The sequence below is a fragment of the Lasiosphaeria miniovina genome (genome assembly GCF_030549165.1).
Source record: "Lasiosphaeria miniovina strain SMH2392-1A chromosome Unknown B0T26scaffold_3, whole genome shotgun sequence".
Lineage (NCBI taxonomy): Eukaryota > Fungi > Ascomycota > Sordariomycetes > Sordariales > Lasiosphaeriaceae > Lasiosphaeria > Lasiosphaeria miniovina.
In genome coordinates, this window is record NW_026848222.1 from 115,600 (window position 1) to 138,361 (window position 22,762).

General features: G+C 57.5%; 10 protein-coding genes across 10 annotated transcripts; 6 read left to right on the forward strand and 4 right to left on the reverse strand.

Annotated features, from left to right (window-relative positions):
• Positions 1-1,561: 1,561 nt before the first annotated feature.
• B0T26DRAFT_188250 (Gar1/Naf1 RNA binding region-domain-containing protein) lies at positions 1,562-3,354 on the reverse strand. Its single transcript, XM_060433661.1, has one exon. The coding sequence runs from the start codon at positions 3,180-3,182 to the stop codon at positions 1,695-1,697; it is 1,488 nt and encodes a 495-aa protein (XP_060297516.1). The 5' UTR covers positions 3,183-3,354; the 3' UTR covers positions 1,562-1,694.
• On the forward strand, positions 3,348-6,095 carry B0T26DRAFT_699779 (Alg9-like mannosyltransferase family-domain-containing protein). The gene is made up of 4 exons (XM_060441491.1): positions 3,348-3,806; positions 3,887-4,148; positions 4,217-4,636; positions 4,711-6,095. Exons 1-4 carry the CDS (start codon positions 3,721-3,723, stop codon positions 5,764-5,766), a joined length of 1,824 nt encoding a protein of 607 aa, XP_060297517.1. The 5' UTR covers positions 3,348-3,720; the 3' UTR covers positions 5,767-6,095.
• A 1,107-nt stretch (positions 6,096-7,202) lies between these two features.
• On the reverse strand, positions 7,203-7,804 carry B0T26DRAFT_739107 (uncharacterized protein; the record flags this gene model as incomplete). Its single annotated transcript, XM_060443666.1, has 2 exons — positions 7,203-7,464; positions 7,581-7,804. 2 exons carry the CDS (start codon positions 7,802-7,804, stop codon positions 7,203-7,205), a joined length of 486 nt encoding a protein of 161 aa, XP_060297518.1.
• Positions 7,805-9,102: 1,298 nt separating this feature from the next.
• B0T26DRAFT_188354 (uncharacterized protein) lies at positions 9,103-10,298 on the reverse strand. Its single transcript, XM_060433663.1, has one exon. It carries the CDS (start codon positions 9,988-9,990, stop codon positions 9,289-9,291), a length of 702 nt encoding a protein of 233 aa, XP_060297519.1. The 5' UTR covers positions 9,991-10,298; the 3' UTR covers positions 9,103-9,288.
• On the forward strand, positions 10,027-11,648 carry B0T26DRAFT_625118 (exonuclease V; the record flags this gene model as incomplete). Its single annotated transcript, XM_060436158.1, has 2 exons — positions 10,027-10,174; positions 10,321-11,648. Coding segments are annotated over 2 exons (1,476 nt in total), but the record flags the coding sequence as incomplete, so codon positions are not given.
• Positions 11,649-13,018: 1,370 nt separating this feature from the next.
• B0T26DRAFT_642018 (uncharacterized protein) lies at positions 13,019-14,804 on the reverse strand (the record flags this gene model as incomplete). Its single annotated transcript, XM_060437401.1, has 3 exons — positions 13,019-14,193; positions 14,262-14,326; positions 14,383-14,804. 3 exons carry the CDS (start codon positions 14,802-14,804, stop codon positions 13,019-13,021), a joined length of 1,662 nt encoding a protein of 553 aa, XP_060297521.1.
• A 358-nt stretch (positions 14,805-15,162) lies between these two features.
• On the forward strand, positions 15,163-17,320 carry B0T26DRAFT_188368 (chaperonin Cpn60/TCP-1 family). Its single transcript, XM_060433664.1, has 3 exons — positions 15,163-15,396; positions 15,499-15,584; positions 15,667-17,320. Exons 1-3 carry the CDS (start codon positions 15,309-15,311, stop codon positions 17,194-17,196), a joined length of 1,704 nt encoding a protein of 567 aa, XP_060297522.1. The 5' UTR covers positions 15,163-15,308; the 3' UTR covers positions 17,197-17,320.
• Positions 17,321-17,722: 402 nt separating this feature from the next.
• B0T26DRAFT_699790 (uncharacterized protein) lies at positions 17,723-18,497 on the forward strand. The gene has a single exon (XM_060441492.1). It carries the CDS (start codon positions 18,042-18,044, stop codon positions 18,351-18,353), a length of 312 nt encoding a protein of 103 aa, XP_060297523.1. The 5' UTR covers positions 17,723-18,041; the 3' UTR covers positions 18,354-18,497.
• Positions 18,498-18,911: 414 nt separating this feature from the next.
• B0T26DRAFT_749103 (uncharacterized protein) lies at positions 18,912-20,165 on the forward strand (the record flags this gene model as incomplete). The annotated part of the gene is made up of 1 exon (XM_060445051.1): positions 18,912-20,165. One exon carries the CDS (start codon positions 18,912-18,914, stop codon positions 20,163-20,165), a length of 1,254 nt encoding a protein of 417 aa, XP_060297524.1.
• Positions 20,166-20,927: 762 nt separating this feature from the next.
• On the forward strand, positions 20,928-21,780 carry B0T26DRAFT_673405 (uncharacterized protein; the record flags this gene model as incomplete). The annotated part of the gene is made up of 5 exons (XM_060439591.1): positions 20,928-20,981; positions 21,034-21,171; positions 21,286-21,328; positions 21,547-21,648; positions 21,725-21,780. 5 exons carry the CDS (start codon positions 20,928-20,930, stop codon positions 21,778-21,780), a joined length of 393 nt encoding a protein of 130 aa, XP_060297525.1.
• Between the last annotated feature and the right edge of the window lie 982 nt (positions 21,781-22,762).

Here is a 22,762-nt window from a genome sequence, read left to right on the forward strand (position 1 = left end):
ATAATGTTTGCAGTGGCGAATGGAAAGGAATCGCGATGCTTTGATCAGCGTGTCGGTGCCGGGTCTCGTGGAAAGTTGTATGGTATTGTGTTGTAATGAATGTGCGCGCTCGGCAGCAACGACTCGGTCGAGGTCTCTTCGGTAAAGGAAAGTAAGGTACCGTGTGCCTTTGTCGGCGGGTACTGGAAGAGGAAGAGAGAATGAATGTAAGAGCAAGTAACCAAGGCGAGTCCCCGTCTCAGCAGCTCATCGTCGCCGGGAAAAGGACTCGACACCGGAAGGCGGGAGAAGAAGAAGAAGGTCGTGTCGTAAGACAGAAGCGGACGGTGATGTTTGGGAGACGGAGAGACGGAGGGGAGGAACGTGTGCGTGCGTGCAAGAGAGCCCGCGAGTGAAGGGCGGAGCTGCGGAGGGCAGCCGCGGGTGGTCCCCTTCCTTTGGTCTCTGGGCCTGCGCTGCTCGACAGGGAGGGGAGGGGAGAACAAGCAAGTGTGCGGCCCGGATCTGGTCTTTGGAGAGTGTGACCAGGGGCATGGGGGCGTCCAGCGCGTGGGCTGTGCGGAGCGATGTGCAGCAGCAGCGCTGCAAGTGCAGAAGTAGGTGGGTATCCATCCCATCCTGTGCAATATCGAAATCTACACTACTCGGTCCGTGGTGCAACATCGACGGAACATCGCAAGCAGGCAGCAACAGTTAGCCAATTCCATCTCCAGTTCTCCATGATTCGCTCTCCATCGCTCGGCCGACTCCAACCAGCACTCCCAGCGCCGCAGAGACTGAGGCGAAACCGCTCTCCCTCCGTATCTGGGCGGCGGCACTGTGCTTCGACGGGCCTCTCCATCTCCAGTCAACGGCCCAGCGACGAGAGCGAGCGCCTGGTGGTCGCCCAATTTGTGGAGCGTATCCCGTCATGTTTCCTCCCATGGGTCCCCTGCCGGCACTATTTCAGGAACCAGTCGACAGTGATTGGCGGACCTGGCGATCTCCCAAGAAGCGAGATTACCTGAACAGGGAACCTGATTGGCCCACCTGAGGCCCGGCCGAGACGAAGATGGAGTGGGACAGGGGGCCGAAAAGGAAAGAGCGAGACGCAGGGGTGGGGGACGCTTTCCCTTCTCTTCACTCGCTCTCTGTCTCCCTTTTCGATTTCTTCCTCCCCCTCCCCCCCCCGCACCACCCGCGCCGTCGTACCGTCTGTTGGTTGATCGAAACCTCAGCCGCTTTCCGCTTCGCTTCTACAACATGTGGCCGTCGCGTGGGCTTTCTAGAAGTCAATGCAAGACGACGGGAGGCATGGGCAAAATAGAAAGAGCCGGCAGCCGACAACTGACTTCGTTAATATCAAGCTTCAGCCCTGAGCCGAACCCCCCAACACCAAGCAAGCCTACCCAGTCCACGTGTGCCCGTAGTCGGCACACTCCAATGTAAGTTTCACGGTTTTGGGCGCATCTCAGCGGCGCGCACAGCCAAAGGATTATGGGGCCACGCCGGTTATTCTCGTCATTAACATGATGACACTCAATAAGGCAATAGAGTAGTTAGTCGAGCAAGCTACTTAATCGGCCCCCTCGGACTCTTTACATTGTTCTCGTGTCCTTAGCTCAGCTCCCGGCTTGTTCCTTCAGCTCTGTCTGCAGCTCTGCGGCCCAGCCTCTCAGTTAGGACAATCCTGTTCCGATAGTCGCATGTAGTCATCAATCACGCCTGCTATTCGCCAACGGATTAGGCCACTGAAAGTTGAAGGCATTGGGTGGCGGCGGAGGGTATGGCGTCGAATGTGGCGCCGGTGGGTATGGCGCCGAATGTGGCGCCGGTGGGTATGGCGCCGAATGTGGCGGCGGAGGGTATGGCGCCAGATGTGGCGGCGGAGGCGGAGGGTATGGCGCCAAATGTGGCGGCGGAATGACGGCTGACGGCTGCGAGCCTGGACGAGGGTAAACTCCGCCGGCAGGAGGGTATGCAACGGGCCATTGCGGGTTGTAAGTCGGCTGGGCGCTATAGGGTGGCGGCGGGGGCAAATAAGGGCTGGCTGGGACGGACGGGACCAGAGCAGCCATATCCCTTCCTTGGGTTCGCGAATAGTGGTCGTCGTATTGGCGGCCTCGGCCGCGGGCGAAATGCCGCTCCTGGCCGCGGGTAGCTCCTTGATCGACGTCGTACGAGTCGGGAAAGCCCGACGAGACGGGCCTCGGCGGCAGCAAGGCTGGCGAACCCTGGCCAAAGTTGGAAGGTCTGACCAGTCGCTGATAGGGTCCGTCATCGGGGGCATCGAGGTCCCGCATCTCCCGATGGCCGCCCCGACCACCCCGACCACCACCCCTAGTTCCTCCTCCGCGCTTCTTAAGGCCACCCTTCTGTTCGCGCTTTGATTCCCTCTCATGCTTTCGCATCTTTTTGGCCTGTGCCTCTTTGTCGTCGTCCGAGAAATCCTGGTCGTCCTCCGGCGCAATTTCCTCGTCGTGGATATTGCTGGCATCCGTAAACTTCATCTTGCGGATCATCTCCGTCATGACGAAGATGGCGTGCTCTTGGGAAAAGAAGATTGGAGTTCCCGGCTCCAAGCCCAGTTCCTTGATCTCGTCCGTGGTTCCAAACATGACGAGATAATGTGGGTTCGCAACACTACCAATGACATCTGCCAGGGCGCCGATGACGCTCCTGTCCTCCTTGCAGAGGACAGAGCCCGAATCGAGGACTTGTGACTTGGCCGAGCTGCTTGGTTCGATGACGACAGTCTTTTCGACGATATGCTTGATTGTCCCGAATCGTACAATCTTCATGTCGTCCTTGATCTCGACATTGGGCTTCGGAGGGGCTGCGTCTTCGGCCACATGGCGAGATCGATTGCCAATGCCACCATTTGAGGGGTTAGCTGGGACACCAGAGCCCCGGCTCCGCGGCTGGGCGACCGAGTTGTCGTCTTCGTCGGACGACGAGCTGTCCGAACTGGAGGATTCCGATGATGACTCGTATGGCGACGAGTCCACCTCCCACTCTGGGTGCTCATCCTCTCCACCAAGGGCAGCTTCTAGTGCACGAGTGACGTCTGGGCTTGACCGAGTGTCGCTAACAATGGTCGAGGTGCCATCCGAACCTGCATCAGACTCCACCTTGATATGAGGGACGTCGGAGCCTGACTGAATGTCTCGGGCAACAAAAGTTGAGGTGCTATCGGAATGCATACTGACGAGATCGTCTGTGGCAGGCGATCGTGCCCTAATGAGGTCTTCCAGGTCTCAGACGCCTTTGTGGAAGAATGAAAATTAAGGTAGGTAGGTAGGTAGTACCTTAAAAGATTGATGGACCGCTTGCAAGAAAAGTTCTAGAAGGTCGAGAATAGTGGGGCCGGCTAGCTCCCCAAAATCCGAAGGTTTTGGCCAGATTCGGGGGAGCTGGGGCGGCTTGGTGCTGTTTCCTATCCCTAGGTAATAAGCCTTAAAGTGCCCCCTAGCGCCTTCCTAGAGCCCCACGAGCTGAAGTTTAGCTGCCCTCCCGCAGTGCCTGCCCGCTGGCTAACCCTTATTAGCTGGCCCTGAGCCGGGGAAAACAACCTGGACAGATTCCCCATCTTGGATCCTGCCAACGTCAACGTCATCGTTAGATCTGACCCTAGCTCCCTTCGCCCTCGACCCAAACACCAGCCCACGCCCGCCCCCTGAGGTGGCCGAGGGGACAGGGACTCCAAGGGCAACGACATACACAAACGCAGCAGAACATCCAATGGCGCCGCCCAGGGCCACAGGTGCTGCGAGCGCTGCCGAGCCAGCCGCATTTGTGCACCCCTCGGCCAAGCACGCGAAGAAGGCGTACGTCTGTCTTGCCTGTCTTCCCATTTTTGAATAGTGGCAGCTTCGGCTAACTGAGGCCTTCGCCGCCGTCTCGACAGAGCCATCAAGAACGCCTACGCCATTGAGCCCATCTCGGCCTTCTACGTGTTCCTCGCTGCGAGCCTCGCCGCCGCCGCCTTCGCCCCCATCCAGGACTGCGACGAGACCTTCAACTACTGGGAACCCGCCCACTACCTGAGCCATGGCTACGGCCTGCAGACCTGGGAGTACTCGCCCGACTACGCCATCCGCAGCTGGCTCTATATTGCCTTCCACGCCGTCGTCGCCAACGTCCGCCGCCTGCTTCCACGGTCGACCAAGGTCTATCTCCCTCCTCCCTCCTTCACACACAGCCAAGCCTGGAGCTGACCCCCCCGAGAGACACACAGGTTGCCGAGTTCTACTTCCTCCGCTACATGCTCGCCTTTGCGTGCGCCTTCTGCCAGACGCTGATGTGGCGCGCGACGTGCCTGGCGCTCAACCCGCGCGTCGGGCTGTTCTTCATCGCGGCCCTCGTGCTGAGTCCTGGCAGCTTCCACGCGAGCGCGGCGTTCCTGCCCTCGAGCTTCGCCATGTGCGCGGCCATGGCCGGCGCCGCGTGCTTTATGAACTGGCGCGGCGGGCTCAAGACCTCGCAGGGCATGTTCTGGTTCGCCGTCGGTGGCGTCCTGGGCTGGCCCTTTGCCGCCGCCTTGTGCGCCCCTTTCGTGCTCGAGGAGGCTCTGTTTGCTGTGCTGAGTGATCAGGAGAGGTTTTTCGAGTCTATCTTCCGCCTCACCCGCGGTGTCGTGTCGGCGCTGGTCCTCGTCGTACGTTTTTTTTTTCTTCTCTTTCTTTTCCCCCCCCTTTATGGTCAAGTACAGTTTGTTAATCTGCTGCCCAGGCCTTGGACACCTGCGTCAACACCTTCTTCTACCGCAAGGTCGAGGCCGTGGCGTGGAACATAGTCAAGTACAATATCTTCTCGGCGACTGGCGGGCCCGAGCTATACGGCACCGAGCCGTGGCACTTCTACTTCAAGAACCTAGCGCTCAACTTCAACGTGTGGTTCGTGCTGGCGCTCCTGTCACTACCACTATTCCTCTTCCAAAAGCTCCTGTCGCGGTCCTCGGGCCAGTCCTTCCAGTCGGGCCTGCGCACCGCCGTCTTCCTGTCGCCGTTCTACACGTGGCTGGCCATCTTCTCGCTGCAGCCGCACAAGGAGGAGCGCTTCATGTACCCGGCGTATCCGTTCCTGGCGCTCAACGCCGCGCTGGCGCTGCACACGCTGCTGGCCGCCTTCGGCCACGCCGACCCCAAGACGCTCGTGGGCAGGATCCCCGCCAGACTCAAGCTGGCCGCCGTGGCGCTGGGACTCGCCCTCGCCACCGCCCTCGGCCTCGCCCGCACCTACGGCCAATACTCGGGCTACGCGGCGCCTCTGGCACTGTATGACCCGCTGCTCGAGGGCGGCGTGGGCGGGCGCGGCGACACGGTGTGCTTCGGTAAGGAGTGGTACCGGTTCCCGGGGTCGTACTTCCTGCCGCGTGACATGCGCGCCAAGTTCGTGCGCTCCGAGTTCCGCGGCCTGCTGCCCGGCGAGTTCGCCGAGGCACGCACCGGCTTCGGCTTCTGGAGCGGCACCTGGCTGCCCGCCGCCGGCCTCAACGACCGCAATCGCGAGGACCTCGGCAAGTACGTCGACCTCGCCGCCTGCGCCTTCCTCGTCGACACCCAGTACCCCCACCGGCTCGAGACAGGAGGAGGGTTGCTGCCCCCCGGCGAGCCCGACTACGTCGCCGACCACGCCCGCTGGGACACGGTCAACTGCCTGCCCTTCCTCGACGCAGAAGCCACCCCATTTCTTGCCAGGGCCCTGTGGGTGCCGAACTGGTCGTTCATTCCAGAGCGTTTCCAGAGGAAATGGGGGCGCCACTGCCTGCTGCGTCAGAAGAAGTGACGGCAGAGCATAGTGGTGGTGGTGGCGGTGGTGGCGGTGGCGGCGGTACGCTGATGGTGATATTCAGCGGGCACGCAGTGTGTATGTGTGTGTCCATATACTAAAAATCTGGTGTATGTAGCGGACAGACGGTGTGGCATCTAGACGTGTCATATACGCACCTTATCTGGCTGTCTCTTGTTTAATAGGAATGGCTATTCGTCGAGATCTCTCTCTCTCTTTGTGTGTGTGTGTGTGTGTGTGTATGTGTGTTTTTGTGTTTGTGTGTGTTTGTGTGTGTTTGCTTCTGTCATGAGCTTCGTATTTTACAGCGAGCCGAATCACGAAAAGCGTGGAGACATTAGCTCAATCTCCACAGTCTGGGCGGCCGACGCGGGGTTGGAACCGAGCCTCACGTTTTTGCCTTGCTTGTCGGCAGGCTAGTTGCGTGGCTGGGCTCTCCGCTGCTGAGCCTTCAGCTGGTTGAGATTTATGTGTGGATGGGGCTGAACGTGGTTACAATAGACCTAAAGAAGACCGAGTGCTTGCTTCATTTTTTTTACCCCTTCATTTCTGAGTTAACTACTACCTAAAGGCATGCTGTGTTTACACTCACCCCTTTGGTGAATCCGTTCCCCGGGCTTGTTTCCGCATAATCAGACGGCTTTAATTATGCTGCTGTTATAACGCCGCCTAGTTCGGAACCGTGGACTCTAGCATGCGGTGGTGGTCGCTAAGATAGGGTAGGTAATTACCTTATCTGGGTACTACCAGCCATTAGTATTTGCCGAGGTAGTTGAGGGGTCAAGACTGCAGTTCGAGAAGGCGAGATGCTGTAGCATAACACACTTGGCGGAACTTGCTGATTAGTGTCTAGCTAATGTAGTTACCTAGTCAATTACCCGTGTAGAGTCTTCTCTCACTCTTAGTCAAGTACTCACTTGCTCGGCAACTAAAAGCCTATTGCAACTTGGCTACCAGAGCCGTTGCATCGACGTCAGCGACAAGCCTGTGATGCGTGGCCATGAAAGGTTTTGTGCCAGATGTAGATGTATTTATATATTATCATTAGGCAAGTCCAGTTTGCAAAGTATTCCGTACATCGTAGCTAACAATGGCTGCCGTTCAGCCTGTCCAGCTGTCTCTTGGTATCATATATATTTGCACAACATGCCCTGCTGCAACCCTCCTTTTCCCCTTGTGTCAGAGCGGTGCCAGCATCCGTCCCAGAAAAGAGTAGGTATTATATAACTCCAACGCCGCCATGAAATAATAAGAATGAAGTCTCGACATTGAAGACGCCACGGCAAAAGATGATTGACAAAAGAAACAGACTTCAAAGGAAGCCATAACAAGATGCTAGACCAAAATGCTGCCATAAACCATGCAAGTCGCTCATGCAAGTCGCTTGGGGATAACATAAATAATTCGGACTTTGGAGGCAGGCCGTCTGTCGCCTAGGCGGAGCTAGGCAAGAGACTCTTGCGCCCGTCGCGCCACCACAGAACAAGCAGGGCGAGAATGATGATGATGGCGTGCAGGCCCAGCAGGGTCCAGCCCGTCTCGGCCGTGTACTGGTTGCGCTGATTGTGCATCCATCGCTTGATGCGGGTTCGAAGCTGGCGGGCGTGGGCACAAGTTCTGGTGCCGTAAATAAGGCATCCCAGGCCGGGGCGCGACTCGCACTCGATGTGCTCTCTGCGTCGCTGCATGAGAAGGCTGTACGGGACCTCGGTTAGTTTTCTTGTTTCTGTCGGTTGTGTGACAAGAAAGAGAGAGAGATGCGAGAGAGTAATGTAAGGGCAAGAGAAAAACACGGGAAGAGAAACTCTTACCTGACACTCCCGCGGCAGAAGCGAAGGTCACTGCCTAGGTCGCAGCGGCGGTTGTTCGGGCACTCTAGGTGCAAGCGCCGGCGCTCGACAAGCCAGTCAACCTTGAGGCGGACGCCCGTGTCGACGAGGTGGTAAAAGTGGCGGTTCACAAACTTGAGCGACAGCGCGTCGGGGTAGATGAGCTGTTTGGAAATCATCAAATGGATCTCCGGAGGCAGAGTCATGAGAGTCGGGGCCGTGCCACTGTCTTCATCCGGCTCCGAACAGGGCCGCTTTTTGTTGCCCGCCGGCACGGGCGACACCCGGCGGAACAGCGATGTCATTGCTGTTGGTTGGGTGTGTGAGCCGGGGATAACGAGCAAGGTATGTACTTTAGCCGGGACGGGCAGTCAGGGCGCGCATGGGATTCGTGAAAGACCCAACGCGGACTGGACGGCCCAAGGACCAGTCACCTGCGAGAAAGAGGCACGACAATTTGAAATCGAGGAAAGGGTGCCACCAAACGAGACGAAACAGAGACAGCAGCGTTAGAGTCGGGGAGTGAAAAGGTTTAGTGGAAGGACCCAGAGCCGGAGCCAGAGCCAACACCAGAGCAGAGCCAACGCCAGAGCCAGGCCGGCAGAGACAAACTGGCTGATGAACTGGAAAGCCGTTGTGGATCTGTAGGCCCTTCTATTTGGCTGCCTTTCGGCTGAGGACAAGGACAACGACAGCCGATCTCGAAACGCGGCCCATGGAACCTGGCCCGATCAGGTACGGCCGGGCTGTTTGGGCCTGGTCTGCCCGGCTTCCGCGGTCTTGGTCTTTTGGGCTGGCTGGGCTGGGCTCAAGACTATGTGGTGGTGCGTGGCTTTAGAGGAGAGGACCGACTCACACGGTTTAGGCCTAGGATGTTATGGTTGGTGGCGCTCCAGCCAGGCAAGGCATCGAGAGAAATAGAAATAGTTCTGTGTGGGGCTCGGTCAAGGGCATAGTCACTCCATCACAGAATGCAGCAGGCGCCCTTTTGGAGTTCCTTCCGTTGATGGCTAAAGCAGTTCACACTTGCCCTCCCTGAAGTCTGGAGAGCTTCTCTGTAGGTAGACGGGACTGCAGTTGCGAATGCGAGGCCTGTGGCTGCTAATTCCAGCCTCCACTCCCCTGTGCCTGTCCTAGGCCCCTTGCCAATGGATGTCGTTCCGTACCAAGTCCGCGTTGATGCACGCCATCTCCAGGCAACCAAGCCAGAGACACGAACACGAGCTGTGTATTCCGTAGAAGGCAATCTGTTCACTGAGGGAAGTAGGCAGATGTCAAACCAAAAAGCCAAAAGAAGAATGCAGCCCGGGATACACACTAGGTTGTCAAATCCGAGCTATGGATTTCAGTGTTACGACTTAATTAGTGTAATAAGGCGGTCGTTGTTCGAGGCCAACTCGCCAGGTGTGACACAGTGGAGTGGATGGGCCCTGGGGATCGCCCCTGGGCTGCTCCGCCCGCAAGCCACTTGGCACCTAGGTACGGTACCCCGTACGGATCCGTGCCCTATACCTATTACTTGGCCTTTCACTCCGAGGACAAGGCCATTGGCAGACGCCTTCAAGGCAGACCAGCCAGGCACAAGCAAGGATCGATTCTGTAAACACGCAATGTAGGTAGGGTACCTTACCTTCGCTTGGGTTGTAAAAGTGGGTGGAAAGAATGAAACTCTGTAGGTAGCCTGCCTCGCCTACGGAGGCAGCCTTTCGACCCTTGCCAGGCAAAAGTTACCTTTGTGGTACTCGACTCGACAGGGCAGTCTGCACGTGAGCACGCTGCAGTGGAGGCAGGGAAGCTGCCTGGAAGACGCGAGGCTCCCATCTGCGACGGAGAAATGCACGCGTATTCGACAACAACCCCGCTGCCTCGCCGGCCCCCCTTCCTCTGGCCACCGCTTGCTCAGAATGGATCCCAATTTTATTTCGAAAGTCGAATAGCTGGCATGGCGACCCGTCTGCGGAATCGGAACAGCTACAGCTACAGCGACAGCGACAGCGACAGCCAAAGCGGCAGCGGCAGCGAGAGTGACTACAGCTACGGCTTGTCGCCGTCCGACGAGGACAAGCTCTGCGCCATCGTCGACTCCATCGCGCCGCCCCAAAGACCCTCCGCCACCCCAGAATCCTCCCAGCCCCGATCCCAACCCCGATCCCGACCTCCACCCGGGCCAAAGACGAGGACGAAGACGAAGACGAGAACGAGAACGAGAAATAGAACGAGATCGGGAACTGCCCCCCCTGCTTCTTCTGCAGCAGCTCCTCCTGTTGCTCCTCCGGCCATCGATGCCGCCCTCGCACCCTCCTACGAAGACGGCCTCGGCTTCGACATTGGAGAACTCGAACCCGGCGCCGACTTGAACCTTACCTCCCCCAACGCCGCCGCCTATAGCCATGGCCCGAGGCCTCGAGCTGCGGCAGATGTGTCGCGTCGCCACGGCCCTCTCGAGGAGCAGCCCAACGCGAGACTGGCGCCTCTCGTCGCTCCCGGCGACACCAACCTCGCTGCGTTCGTCGCCCAGACCAAGCCAAGGTCCATACCGACAGTGCTCTCAGGCGCGCACGCTAGCTACCCGGATCGTACGTGCAACTCCAAACCTTTCTCTCTCTCTCTCTCTCTCTCTCTCTCTCTCTCTCTCTCTCTCTCCCCTGCCCCTGGGGCCATGAGCTCGCAAGTTCCCAAAGTCCAAGTCTCGAGTCTAACTGGTGACTGATAAAGCGACTAGTAAGCAGCGCGCTGACGGACCAGTCGACATCTACCTCGGAGACACCGCCACCGCCACCGCCAGCGGTAGCCGACAACGCAGGCCCCGACTCACGGCCGCCGATGCTGCGGTTCCGCACGTTCCCGCACAAGCCCTTCTCCGTGTCTGACCTGACGGCGGGCGTGTGGTGCGAGCTGCAGTACTACTACACGCTGACGCGGCTGCCGGGCGGCCGCAAAACGCGCACGGCAGCCATGCGCGGCGGCACCAAGATCCACGAGAGGCTGGAGCGCCAGGTCTTCACCACGGTGCGCATCGACGTGGCCAAGAAAGAGGACGGCTTCGGGCTGCGGCTCTGGAACATTGTCGAGGGCCTGCGCTCGCTGCGCGACACGGGCCTGACGCGCGAGCTCGAGGTCTGGGGCCTCGTCGAGGGCAACGTTGTGAACGGCGTCATCGACGTGCTGAGCTACGAGAACCCCGACCCCGAGCTCGAGGAGGACGTGCTCAGCAGCCGCCGCCGCAGCCAGGGCTCCTCGTCATCACAAGAACAAGGCGGGACTGCCCCTTCTAGTAGTAGCAGCAACAAGCGCGAGGTGTTCGTCAGCGACGTCAAGACGCGCGGGTCGACGGCGCCGCCGTCGCAGGCGCAGGTGCGCGCGGCCACGATCCAGCTGTTCCTATACCACCGCTTCCTCGCCGACATGGCCTCGGACAAGCTCGACTACATGCGCATCTTTGCGCGCTACGGCCTCGACCCGGACGAGCCCTTTTCCGACGCCTTCATGGCCAACATCGACGCCCTGCACGACGAGGTCTTCCCGTCCGACGAGGACAAGTCGGCCTCGGACAGTGCTCCGGCCGTGTCCGAGATTTCTGCGCCAGCAGCAGCGGCCGCGGCGACAACAAGAGGCCACCCGTCCGTGGAAATCAACATGAGCACCCTCGGCGGCGCGAGCACGTCGTCGTCGTTCACGCGGTACGGTAGCCTGCGGGCGCTGCTGACGCTGCTTAAGTTCGAGCTGCATTTCACGTTTCCGCAGGGGGCCAGTACGCTAGGGCGAGTAGTGGCGGTCGAGTACCGGTACCGCGCATGGGGAGAGCGCCAGCAACAGAAACAACAACAACAACAAGACGGGTCCGTCATCTGCGTCAACACGTTCTACGTCGAGCCCGACATCCTCGACCAGTACCTGCGCGACACGATGCAGTGGTGGCGCGGTGAGCGCGAGCCGCGCGGCGTATCGCTCGAGGAGGCCTTCAAGTGCCGCTCGTGCGAGTTCGTCGGCGAGTGCGACTGGCGCATGAATCTCGACAACGAGGCCCTGCGCAAGGCACGCGCCGCACGCGCGGCTGCTGTGTCTGGCTCGCGCGCCTTTTCGCAGAAGAAGCTGGCTACGACGGACTGGTAGGCATGTGTCGTGCCATGCAAAATTGTCTAGGTATATATATCACGAGGAGCGGTGCAAACTATGGTGGTCTCGCGAGGAGATGCTGCGTCTGTGTTTTCTTATTTAGGCTGTTTCATTTACTATCTCGTTTAGAACACGCCTGTCATGATCCACCTGTTTCGATATTTACTCGATATTTGATACCATAGGCGGAAGGGCGAATGAATACTGGACTTGTCGTTATTGTTTTTCTGGTGTCGCTATATTTACAGAACAATTAGAATGGCCCCTGAGGATCTATTGTTGATGCTATCACGCCCATTTATTGAATACTACGGAGTAGCAAGGTACCTATTCTGTCCACTGCTGTTGTAAGGGCACTTTTGTTTTAAGGAGTAACATCCCCTATTCAGGCCGGCAACACACTGATGAGTCTTGGAGCTGGCTGCTCTGCATACAAACATTAGACATATAGCCCCTAGCATCGCCAATGCACTGCTTTCCTCAGATACTCGACGGTTAGCTTACAACCTTGCTTACCCCCCCAGGCGGTTACATACTTGTGGGGAAAATTCCGGTTTCCTAGAGTGTAAACAAGCCCCTTATATCACCGGTCCTCTCTCCCAAACCCCTTTTACGCCTCAGAAAACCACGGCAATGTTATCATTATAATAGTAGTAAAGAACGCGAGATATAACTAAATCGTTCCGCCGGGTATTGGCTTTTTTTTCGTGACCAACTTTGATTATTTATCGCATAACTAATCGTTAATAACTACCTATTTAATATACTTACGAAGTTCTTGGTGCACCTCCTTACCTTTGGAAGATTTTATGATATGTAGCCGCCTAGAGAGCTACAATAGTCTGCCGTCTGCCGTTACATAGTACTAAACCAAGGTAGCAAAAATCCCAAAAGCAAGCATGACAGGGCTAATAACGTCTCCGGCTCTAGCTTCCGCCGCGATCCCCTAGCGCAACAGAGACGGACAAGTCTTGTAACTGCCACTAGTCGGCACCCACTGGTTTTTGACGCACAGCGCTGTTACAGTTCTAAAAAAAACCACTGCTAGCTTTAACTAGGGAGCCGTTGGCGAACGGACTCCTGAACATAAAGATGGCGTCTCATAACTGCAAGTCTATTTGCGCACAGTTAGTAGGTATCGAGCAAGTTAGAAACACATAAGATAAGGAAGACGCCGTCAACTCGTAATATTTCCATCCGTTCACCCTAACCCGCTCCAACAGCTGGCTATTTTCCTTTCACAAACGACAAAGACGAATAGGCAGCAAATGCCGGCTGCCCTAAAACTGAGCCCCTCCGCTTGCTTAGTAGCTCCGCCCAAACATGCACCACTCCTCCGCTAGCCGGGTGCACTCCGGGTTCAGGCACTTTGTCTCGCCCTTGACCAGGCCCTCGGGCTGGTCAAACGGAATGCAGAGACTCTTCATTCCCATGGAAGGAGCCTTCTGCCCCTCAGGGGTATCGGGCTCCTCGTGCCCCTCGGTGAGCTTCTTGATCCTTTTCTCGCACTCAGGGAACAGGCAGTGGGGGATGATGACAACGTTCTTGGCGTCCAGGGCCGGAACAACCTCGTCCCACTTGGTAATCTTGACTCGGTGTTCCCTGAACGAGGCCTCAGCCTTGTTGTACATGTCCTGCTGGATGATCTCCAGGAGCTCGGGGATCTTGGTAGTCAGCTCCGAGATGGGGATGGTGCCCTTCTCACCCGTGTCTCTGCGGGCATAGCTGATGACGTCCTTTGCGGCGTCCTTGGGACCAAACTCGATCCGGAGGGGGACGCCCTTGAGCTCCCAGTCGTTGAACTTCCAGGCCGGGGTATAGCCATCCCGAAGGTCAACATCGGCGCGGATGCCGGCCTTCTTTATGACCTGGTACAGCTCCTCAAACTGCACAAGGTGCTTTTCCTTGTCCTCGGCCGTCATCTTGGCGGTAAGGCCGACGGGGATAAGGATCGTCTGGATCTTGGCAATGCGCGGGGGAAGGACGAGACCCTTGTCGTCTCCGTGGATCATGACCATGACACCAATGACACGGGTAGAGAGACCCCACGAGTTCTGCCACACGTGAATGTGCTTGCCCTTTTCCGCGGGGTCCTCCACCGTGATGTCGAACATCTTGGAGAAGTTCTGTCCGAGGCAGTGGGACGTGGCACCCTGGATGCCACGGCCGTTGGAGGGAATATACCCTTCTACCGTGGTTGTGTAGTAACCACCGGCGAACTTCTCCTCCTCAGTCTTCTTCCCCCGGACGACGGGAACGGCAAGCAGCTGCTCGTACACGCCCGCGTAAAACTCGAGAATCTGGAGTACCTCGACGCCGGCATCCTTCTCTGTCAGGTGTGCCGTGTGCCCTTCTTGCCAGAGGAATTCTCTCGCTCGGAGGAAAGGAGTGGTTTGCTTGGCCTCCCAACGCACGACCGAGTTCCACTGGTTCAGTCGGAGGGGGAGGTCTCTGTGGCTCCGAATCCACTTGGAGTAGTCTACGAAGGGTCAATTGCACGAACCACGTAGCACGCGACGCCAGGTGCAGGCTCGAGGGTCAACTTACAGGGGTACATGACAGCTTCAGAGGTCGGGCGCACTGCCACGGGGACCTCGAGATCCTTGTCGCCTCTGTCGCGTGTTAGTCCACGGCCACTCTAACCGAAACAATTGGGGGGGCAACTGACGCTTTTGTGACCCAGGCTAGCTCGGGGGCGAAGCCTTCGACGTGGGACTTTTCCTTCTCCAGCGACTTTTGCGACAAGAACATAGGGAAGTTGGTCTCCTCGACGCCCAAGCCCTCAATGCGCTCCTGGAACCACTTCTTGATGACGTTCCAGATGTGCATGGTGTTGGGGCGCATGATGAAGAAGCCCGAGATTTCCGTGTAGTACTCGATCAGCTCGGCCTTGAGAACGACCTCCTGGTACCACTGCGAGAAGTTCTCCGACTTGGACACGGTGATGCCGATGATGTCGTCCGTCTTCTTGCCGCCGATCACAGGGAGCGCAGCCTGCTTGGCCGCCTTCTCGGCCTTTGCAGCCGCCATCTTGGCCTGCTTCTCTGCCTTCTTCAGCGCGCTCTTGGACGTTTCCTTTGCTTCCTCCATGTTTGCTGTGGTTTCGGGGGGTACTCGGGGAGACAGCGAGGATTTCGAGGTAGTGGATTCTCGAATTGACAGATTTATGCCTAGTAGATTGTCCCGATCGAGTCAGCTTTGAGGGGGGGCCGTCTGAGTCAAAGTCGGATCGAGGGAGCACGGCTGCTTTTTTTGTGCCCCGCACCTGCGACAGGTGTTGAAGTGTCAAAACGAGGGGCATTGTGGGTCCGCAGACGTTGCTTCAGCCCAGACCCCGTCAGGCATTGTTGCAACTAGCCAATCAGTGCGAGGAAATATTATGTTTTGTGGGCCGAGAACCCGGGACGGGATTATCTCGCCTCCGGCAAAAAGTTCCTGACGGGCAAGCAGCTGCCTGTGGAGGACGGCCAGCAGGGTGAAGCTCGAAATTGCCTAGAACCGCATCAACAATCCCAAACCCGATTTTCGATCGCACCGCCCTGCTCTCCCCACCACCTCTCTTCCCGACGCTGCGATTACCGATAACGCCTCATCATGACCTCCTTATTTGACCAGCCGCGCAACGGGCAGCTATTTCTTGGTGGACAAAAGATCTCTGGAGCCGATATTCGAGACCAAAATGGCAAGTGAAGTGCGCGACTGGGGAGCCTGGCGACGGGGAGCCTTGGAAGTCTGCACATGTTGCGACTTCAAACTCGCACCAGCACTGCTAACTGTCCTCCAGTTCTAGCTACACAGGCCATCGCAAATGTCGTCAAGAGCTCGTTCGGCCCCAGCGGGCTGGACAAGATGATGGTGGATGATATCGGAGTGAGCCTAACCCCTCCACTAGAGTCTCTGAATGTACACATGTACACACATGCCCGGTGCATACGGCGCCTAACACGAACAGGACGTGACAGTGACAAACGATGGCGCCACCATTCTCAGCTTACTCGACGTCGAGCACCCGGCCGGCAAGATCTTGGTCGACCTGGCGCACCAGCAGGACAAGGAAGTGGGCGACGGCACGACGTCGGTGGTGCTCATCGCGGCCGAGCTGCTCCGGAGAGGAAACGAGCTCATGAAGAACCGGATACACCCCACCACCATCATCACGGGATACCGCCTGGCGCTCCGCGAGGCGGTCAAGTACATGAACGAGCACATCAGCATCAAGGTCGAGAACCTGGGGCGCGAGTCGCTGCTGAACATCGCCAAGACTTCCATGTCGAGCAAGGTCATCGGCGGAGACTCAGGGTTCTTCTCCAACATGGTGGTCGACGCCATGCAGGCCGTCAAGTCGACAAACAACAGGAACGAGGTCAAGTACCCGGTGAAGGCCGTCAACATCCTCAAGGCGCACGGCAAGGGTGCGCTGGAGTCTATACTTGTCAAGGGCTACGCGCTGAACTGCACGGTTGCTTCGCAGGCCATGACAACGCGGGTAACAGATGCTAAAATTGCCGTCTTGGACATGAACTTCCAAAAGGAGCGCATGAAGCTCGGCGTCCAGATCACCATCGACGACCCTCAGCAGCTGGAGCAGATCCGGGCGCGAGAGGCCGGCATGGTCCTAGAGCGGGTAGAGCTCATCCTGAAGGCGGGTGCAAACGTTATCCTCACAACAAAGGGCATCGACGACATGGTCATGAAGCTGTTCATCGAGAAGGGCGCCATGGCCGTGCGCCGATGCAAGAAGGAAGACCTGCGCCGGATCGCGAGAGCGACGGGCGCGACCATGCTCAGCACGCTCTCGGATCTAAACGGCGACGAGAAGTACGAGGCGTCGTATCTCGGACACGCCGAGGAGGTGTCGCAGGAGCGCATTTCGGACGACGAGTGCATATTGATCAAGGGCACCAAGGTGCACTCGTCGGCCTCCATCATCCTCCGCGGATCCAACGACTTCCAGCTCGACGAGATGGAGCGGTCGGTGCACGACAGCCTGTGCGCCGTCAAGCGGACGCTCGAGAGCGGCAGCATCGTGCCGGGCGGCGGCGCCGTCGAGACGGCCCTACACATTTACCTCGAGGAGTTCGCCGGCACGGTCGGGTCGAGGGAACAGCTCGCGATCGCCGAGTTTGCGCAGTCGCTGCTGGTTATCCCCAAGACGCTCGCAGTCAACGCAGCCAAGGATGCGTCGGAGCTGGTGGCGCAGCTGCGGTCTCGGCACGCGCTTTCGCAGCGCATCCAGGAGGGCGAGGCCAACGAGGACGAGAAGATCGTTGCGCGTAAGAAGGCGTACAAGAACTATGGGCTGGACTTGACCAAGGGCAAGGTGGTGGACGAGATCAAGGCGGGCGTGGTGGAGCCGAGCATGAGCAAGATTCGGCAACTGAAGAGCGCTGTGGAGGCGTGCATCAGCATCATGCGCATCGATACCCTGATTAAGTTGGATCCGGAGCAGAGACAGGAGGAGGACGACGGACACGACCACTAGACGGGGAGCGACAACGCTGTGGGGCTATAGAGTGAAACGAAAACAAGCGACGCAAGATAAGAGGCAGTTCCGGCCAGTGGATGGCTAATGAATGTATATGTAACCGGTCCGAGGCCTATATTTTGCATTCCCATGCGTTGAAAGCCACGTGCGGATAGCACGCTGCGGGCGTATAGTAACGCGGTTGAAGCCATCGCCGAGCTAATACTCTGTACCTGCGAATTAATTCAAGGCTTGTTTCAGTCACTTTATTGCTTCCTCACAGAACAAAGACAGCCCGTTTTCTGGGCGGCCTTGGGGGGGGAGGCCCATGATCGCCGATCAAGTGCGAGGACGGACGGCACCGCTGGATATCGTCGGCTTAAACGGGCAGCTCTTGCGGTCCGAGAGCCAGTCACCGCCCTAGACAATCCTTGTATTCCCGCCGGGTGCTCCGTATCCGGTCGGACGGAAGGCATGCAGTAAAAGATAGGTAATGAACGAATGCCATAAATGATTGATTGACACACCGTCACGCTGCGGAGGCCACGCGAGAAGTGCCTCATGACGTAAATCTGGGCTTCCTAGCTGCGTGCGTGCGTGCGGCTGCGGCTGCGGCTGCGGCATCTGACCTCGTGGCAGCCACCAATGGTTGTCGAGTTAGGAGCCCCCTTTTACGAAAGTCATCAACTGTCATATTCTCCATGTTTCTTGGTCTTGTTTCTTTTTATTCTGTCATGTCACGGAAACTCGGGGATGTGAATCCCATATCCGACATCCGGCCAACAGACAGACAGACAGACAGACGGCCCGCTCTCCCCGCTCACTACCTACCCACCTACCCTTTTTCTTCGACGAGGTGAGGTATGGTAGGCATAGTGCGGACGGGACTCCACTCCCTTGCTACACTGCACTGGCTTCCTTGCCTATGGTGCACACATGCCAGGAATCCGGGCTGTCGCATCCATTTCGATGGGTCTGAGGGGGTCGACGGACGGGTCCTGTGCGGCGTAGGTAGCCAGGCTGGTGGAGCGCCCGCCGGGTCGGTGGCCGGGTGGGCGGTGGTGTTGTGTGTTGTTTGTGCGCTTGTTGGCGCATGTTCGTTTCACCATCCACGAGCACGTAACGTCACGCCTTGCCTTGGAACCGAGCAAACGATGACAATAGGGCGTAGGTAGACCGACCGCTTTGGTCGGTTATTTCCTGGCGGTATAAATGGTCCGTAGCAATCCCGCTTCAACTGGAAGCCGCGTGACTTGTTCGTGTGTGTGTGTGTGTGTGTGCGTGTCCATGTTTTTCTTAGTGCAGCCATCTTTCTTATCGGGTTCTTCTTTTTAAAGTTAAAAGTTGCGGGTGCTTCCACCGACCGACTCGTGCTGACTCTCTTTGTCTCCCCCCTACTGGCGACATTTTTGACGGCTCACAAAGTTCTGACATGCCGGTAAAAGGTATCCGCGGATCCAAGCTGCCTGCGACTTAAGACGAAGAGGATATTCGCTACAGACCTGGTGTGTGCTTAGGAGCCGAATTGCAGACTTGGCTCCGAGAATTAACTTATAACATCAACAAAGCGCCCCTTCGGCCATTTTCGGCAGGCTTCGGCTCTTCTGTCTGCCCCCTTTTTTTTCTTCTTGCGACAGTAACACAGCCGACGTAACACAAACACAGCAGTCGAGAACAAGAAAGGGGCTCATCAACAACGAGAAGAAAAAAAGAAAAAAAGAAACTAAAATAAAATGGGCTCGTCATCAGAAACAGCCTCGAACCTGGCACTCCCGGACGCGTCGTCGCCGGAGCTCGTGCTGGCACACCCGACGGCGGCCGAGCGGCGGCACAACTGGACGCTGTCGCACGCCATGTGGGGGGGCCTGCTGACGCGGGAGCAGTACCTGGAGCGCGAGGCGCACCTGTCGTCGGCGCCGGCGCTGTCGCGGGACGGCGGGCTGACGACGTGGATCCTGACGCTGGCCGGCGCGCCGCCCGACGCTCGCCCCATCTTGTCGTCGTGCGAGACGCTGCGCAAGCGCGCCCTTGTCGCCGACGGGACTGCTTCTCGAGGAGGGGGCCAGGTTGTTGTGGTCGAGGACGGCGTCGCCCACGGCCTCGGCTCCGTCTTCACCGACTCGCGCTTCCGCGGCCGCGGCTACGCCGGCCGCATGATGCAGGAGGTGGGCAAGGCGCTGCGGTCGTGGCAGGTCGACGGCAAGGACGACGACGACGGCAAGGTCGCGGCGCGGGACGACGGCCGCCACGTCCTCTTCTCGGTGTTGTACAGCGACATTGGCAAGTCGTTCTATGCGCGCCGCGGCTGGGCGCCGTTTGAGAGCAGCCATGCGACGTTTCCGCCCTCTGCTGCTGCGGCTGCAGAGACCAACAGCACGGTATTGCGGCCCATCACGGATGCTGACGAGATCATGGAGCTGTGTATCATCGACGAGCGGTTGCTGCGAGCGAAGTTGGCGCGCCGCGCAGGGGCCGGCGGCAGGAAGTGCGTGGCGCTGGCGCCCGATGCCGAGACGATGATGTGGCACTTGGCGCGCGAGAAGTTCATCATGGGCCGCGTGTTCAGCGGGCAGACGCTGCCGACGGTGCGCGGGGCCGTGTACGGCAGCCCGGGGCGGCGCATCTGGGCGCTGTGGACGCGGTGGTACTACAAGGAGGGCAACCTGCTCAACGTCCTGCGGCTGGTCGTCGAGGACGAGCGCGACGAGGCCGACAGCAGCAGCAGCAGCAGCAGCAGCAGCTCGTACCTGGCCGAGGGCGTCGGGGCCATTTTGAGGCTGGCCCAGGCTGAGGCGGCCGCGTGGCGCTGCGAGGACGTGCAGCTGTGGAATCCCGACGCGAAGCTTAGGGGCTTGATCGAGCGCTCGGGAGTCGAGCACAAGTTTATCGACCGCGACAGCGCAAGCATTGCTAGCCTCATGTGGTACGGTGACGGGGACACTCGGGATATTGACTGGGTTGCCAATGAGAAGTTTGGCTGGTGCTGAAGAGTTTCTGTCGGGGCCGGAGGTTGGGTCAGGAGGTGTATCATTCAGGGGTAGCCCAGAAGAATGGCACTGGGTCAGTAGCTATGTGTTAATAGTCAATTAGAATGTTTCTACGAGTCTTTTGTGCTCGATATCGACTTGCAAGCGTTGATCTGTAGTGCTGCCTGAATCGATTGATCTCCTCCCTCGAGCCTAGGAGTTACCCCTGAGCTAGTCTAAGAACCTTAAACAAAGACAGCTTCGGCTGATGAGTAACATACTACTTCACTAATTATTAACATCAGGACGTTGTGAATCTTGTCCGACCTTCGAAATACCCTTTGTCCCGACATGTACATCTGTCGCCAGATGATCTCGGAGGACCTGTGATAATGCTCAGGAGAGATCACTTCAGGTAAGTCACAATATCCAGTGAACAAGTCTTTCACAGAGGATCACAAAGATATCTATCAACATCGTTTCATTTCGTCTGCTCAAGGAGGGACTTCCACAGTTAGATCTATCACAAAACTGTCAGCAGAGTATTTACTCGTCAGGGCTCCCAAACCGCCTCCTAATTACATCAAACAGCCACCCCTCCACTCTCCAGCCAACCCGGATTTTTCGCAGTCGCAAAAACACTTCTGGCTGCAGAATTTCTGGCAACCATGCCCGCGACGTTATGTAGTCCGTGACTGCCTATGGCAATGTGCTGGGGCATAATACTGCTGAATAAAAATAAAAGAATACAAAATGAAAAGAAAAGAATGAACAAAGACAATAATGAAAGAAATAACAAAAAGAGAAAGCAAAAAGAAAACAAACCCGAAAACAAAAGTAAACTTAAAATTAAACACCAAGCCCGCCATCGAATCTCTTTGCATTGTAGGTTGCCGCCGCCGCCGCCGCCGCCGCCGCAGTTGTCTTCCACGCCGTCCCACAGGCACTCAAGAAGTACCCCCCCTGTGTGCGGCTGGCACACAAGAGGTCGCCCCCCTGTGCGGCTGGCACACAAGAGGCGGCCCCTGTGTGTGTGACCTGCATACAAGAGACAACCGCTTGTTGTGTGGCTGGTACACAACAGGGCGGCCACTCTTCCAGGTGGTTTCCCCTAGCCTGAGAAACGGCCATTACATTCAAGGAAGGCAACAGGCGAGCAGAGTTACCCAACCCCGACTTGGGGGGTAAGTCGCGGCTGAAAGAAGGTGCTAGAATAGAGAAGCCTTGTTGACCAGTGGAGTGGCCGAAGGTAACGAGTTTGAACCTCGTGTAAAGCTTGGCCAGGTCGGTGGCGAGGAGGCCTCTAGCAGCTTCGTCTGCTGTGGGGGTTGCGACCATATAGCTGCTGTTGTCCAGAGTGCCAGGCAAAATGTATCTGTTTCGTCTGCTGACGCAGCAACAGCCCGTCGCATCGTCGACGGCCTCGGCCGGAACACCATGGTCGGCCCTGTCTATGATGTTGGCAACCATGTTGGCGTTCATGCCAACCAGTTCTGTGTTGGCGGTAGGTTTCCTTCTCCTTCCCTCGGACCGTGTCCGAGGCGCACATATACAGGAAAAGCGTGATGGATTGCTTGCAGGATCTGAGCCATCCGACCGCAGGCGAGAAACCCATGGCTTTCTCAAGCTGATCTAGTCCACGTTAGAATTTCTCGCCAACGCTGAGGCTAGCCCATTAAATCGGCCATTGGATCTGGGGCAACACACTCGACGGTGGGGCCTTGGCAAACAGTTGCCCGTCTCGTCGATATGTTTTCAACCCGCCCGCACAAGTGTATGTCGTTGGACCCAAGCTATCCGGGCCCGTGGACTAGTTTGATTTCTGCTTCGAGAGGCCACATGCTAAACTAGACAGAAAGTATTATTGTGTGGAAACTTGGCGGGCTGTTGCGTATCGAATGTGCTGCTCTGCGCTAGGAGATCTAGTTAGTAAATGGTTTCTCGCAAAGTTGGGTAGTTGGGGTCGGGTTTCTCTTACCTGTGTGTGGAAATGGCGTAGAAGGTTGGTCATTCATCCTCTAGGAAACATCAAGGCGAGGCAGGGAGGTTTCGAGGGAAAACGAGTAAAGTCGGGCTTGGTGAGGGATCCCGGTGTGTCAAGTTTGTGGTGGGACTCAGATTACCAGAGTTTCTCGGGATTCGACTCCCAGATCGATGCCGCAGAGTCCAGACGTTCTCCAATTGTCTGGTGCAGGAGAAGGCTCCTTGACATGGCTCGTTGACAGTCATGTTGGTATCTTCGGGCTGCTTAGATTCCACCAGACAGAGGGGCAGAGTTCTTCGTGGGGCTGGAAACTGCCGTTTGGTCGGAGACGGATCCGAAAGGAGAAAAATAAAAAAATGACAGGGGGCCGGAGAAGAGACTGGACCAAGTTGCTTTGGCGTTGAAGAGCTTTGGTGTTCGCCGACTCGTGTTGCCCAGGTTTCGAAAGTCCAGAAAAAGGCGAGTGGGAGAGTAGGAAAAGAGGACAGACACCCGACGGGACCGAAATCTTTTCTCCGACGGCAACAGCGGCTTACAAAATGGCGCGATGCACTTTCCCCCGCTAACTTCCCGAGACGAGGGAATGGAGAATGAAGAAGGAGTGGTAGAAATAGAAGGCAAGAACGGACCGAAA

Coding starts and splice junctions, on each gene's coding strand:
- B0T26DRAFT_699790 (XM_060441492.1), top strand. CDS start 18,042: ATGGTAGGCATAGTGCGGACGGGACTCCACTCCCTTGCTACACTGCAC.
- B0T26DRAFT_188368 (XM_060433664.1), top strand. CDS start 15,309: ATGACCTCCTTATTTGACCAGCCGCGCAACGGGCAGCTATTTCTTGGT. Junction 15,397..15,498: donor CGATATTCGAGACCAAAATG/GCAAGTGAAGTG, acceptor ACTGTCCTCCAG/TTCTAGCTACACAGGCCATC. Junction 15,585..15,666: donor TGATGGTGGATGATATCGGA/GTGAGCCTAACC, acceptor TAACACGAACAG/GACGTGACAGTGACAAACGA.
- B0T26DRAFT_188354 (XM_060433663.1), bottom strand. CDS start 9,990: ATGGCTATAGGCGGCGGCGTTGGGGGAGGTAAGGTTCAAGTCGGCGCC.
- B0T26DRAFT_188250 (XM_060433661.1), bottom strand. CDS start 3,182: ATGCATTCCGATAGCACCTCAACTTTTGTTGCCCGAGACATTCAGTCA.
- B0T26DRAFT_699779 (XM_060441491.1), top strand. CDS start 3,721: ATGGCGCCGCCCAGGGCCACAGGTGCTGCGAGCGCTGCCGAGCCAGCC. Junction 3,807..3,886: donor GCCAAGCACGCGAAGAAGGC/GTACGTCTGTCT, acceptor CCGTCTCGACAG/AGCCATCAAGAACGCCTACG. Junction 4,637..4,710: donor TGTCGGCGCTGGTCCTCGTC/GTACGTTTTTTT, acceptor TCTGCTGCCCAG/GCCTTGGACACCTGCGTCAA.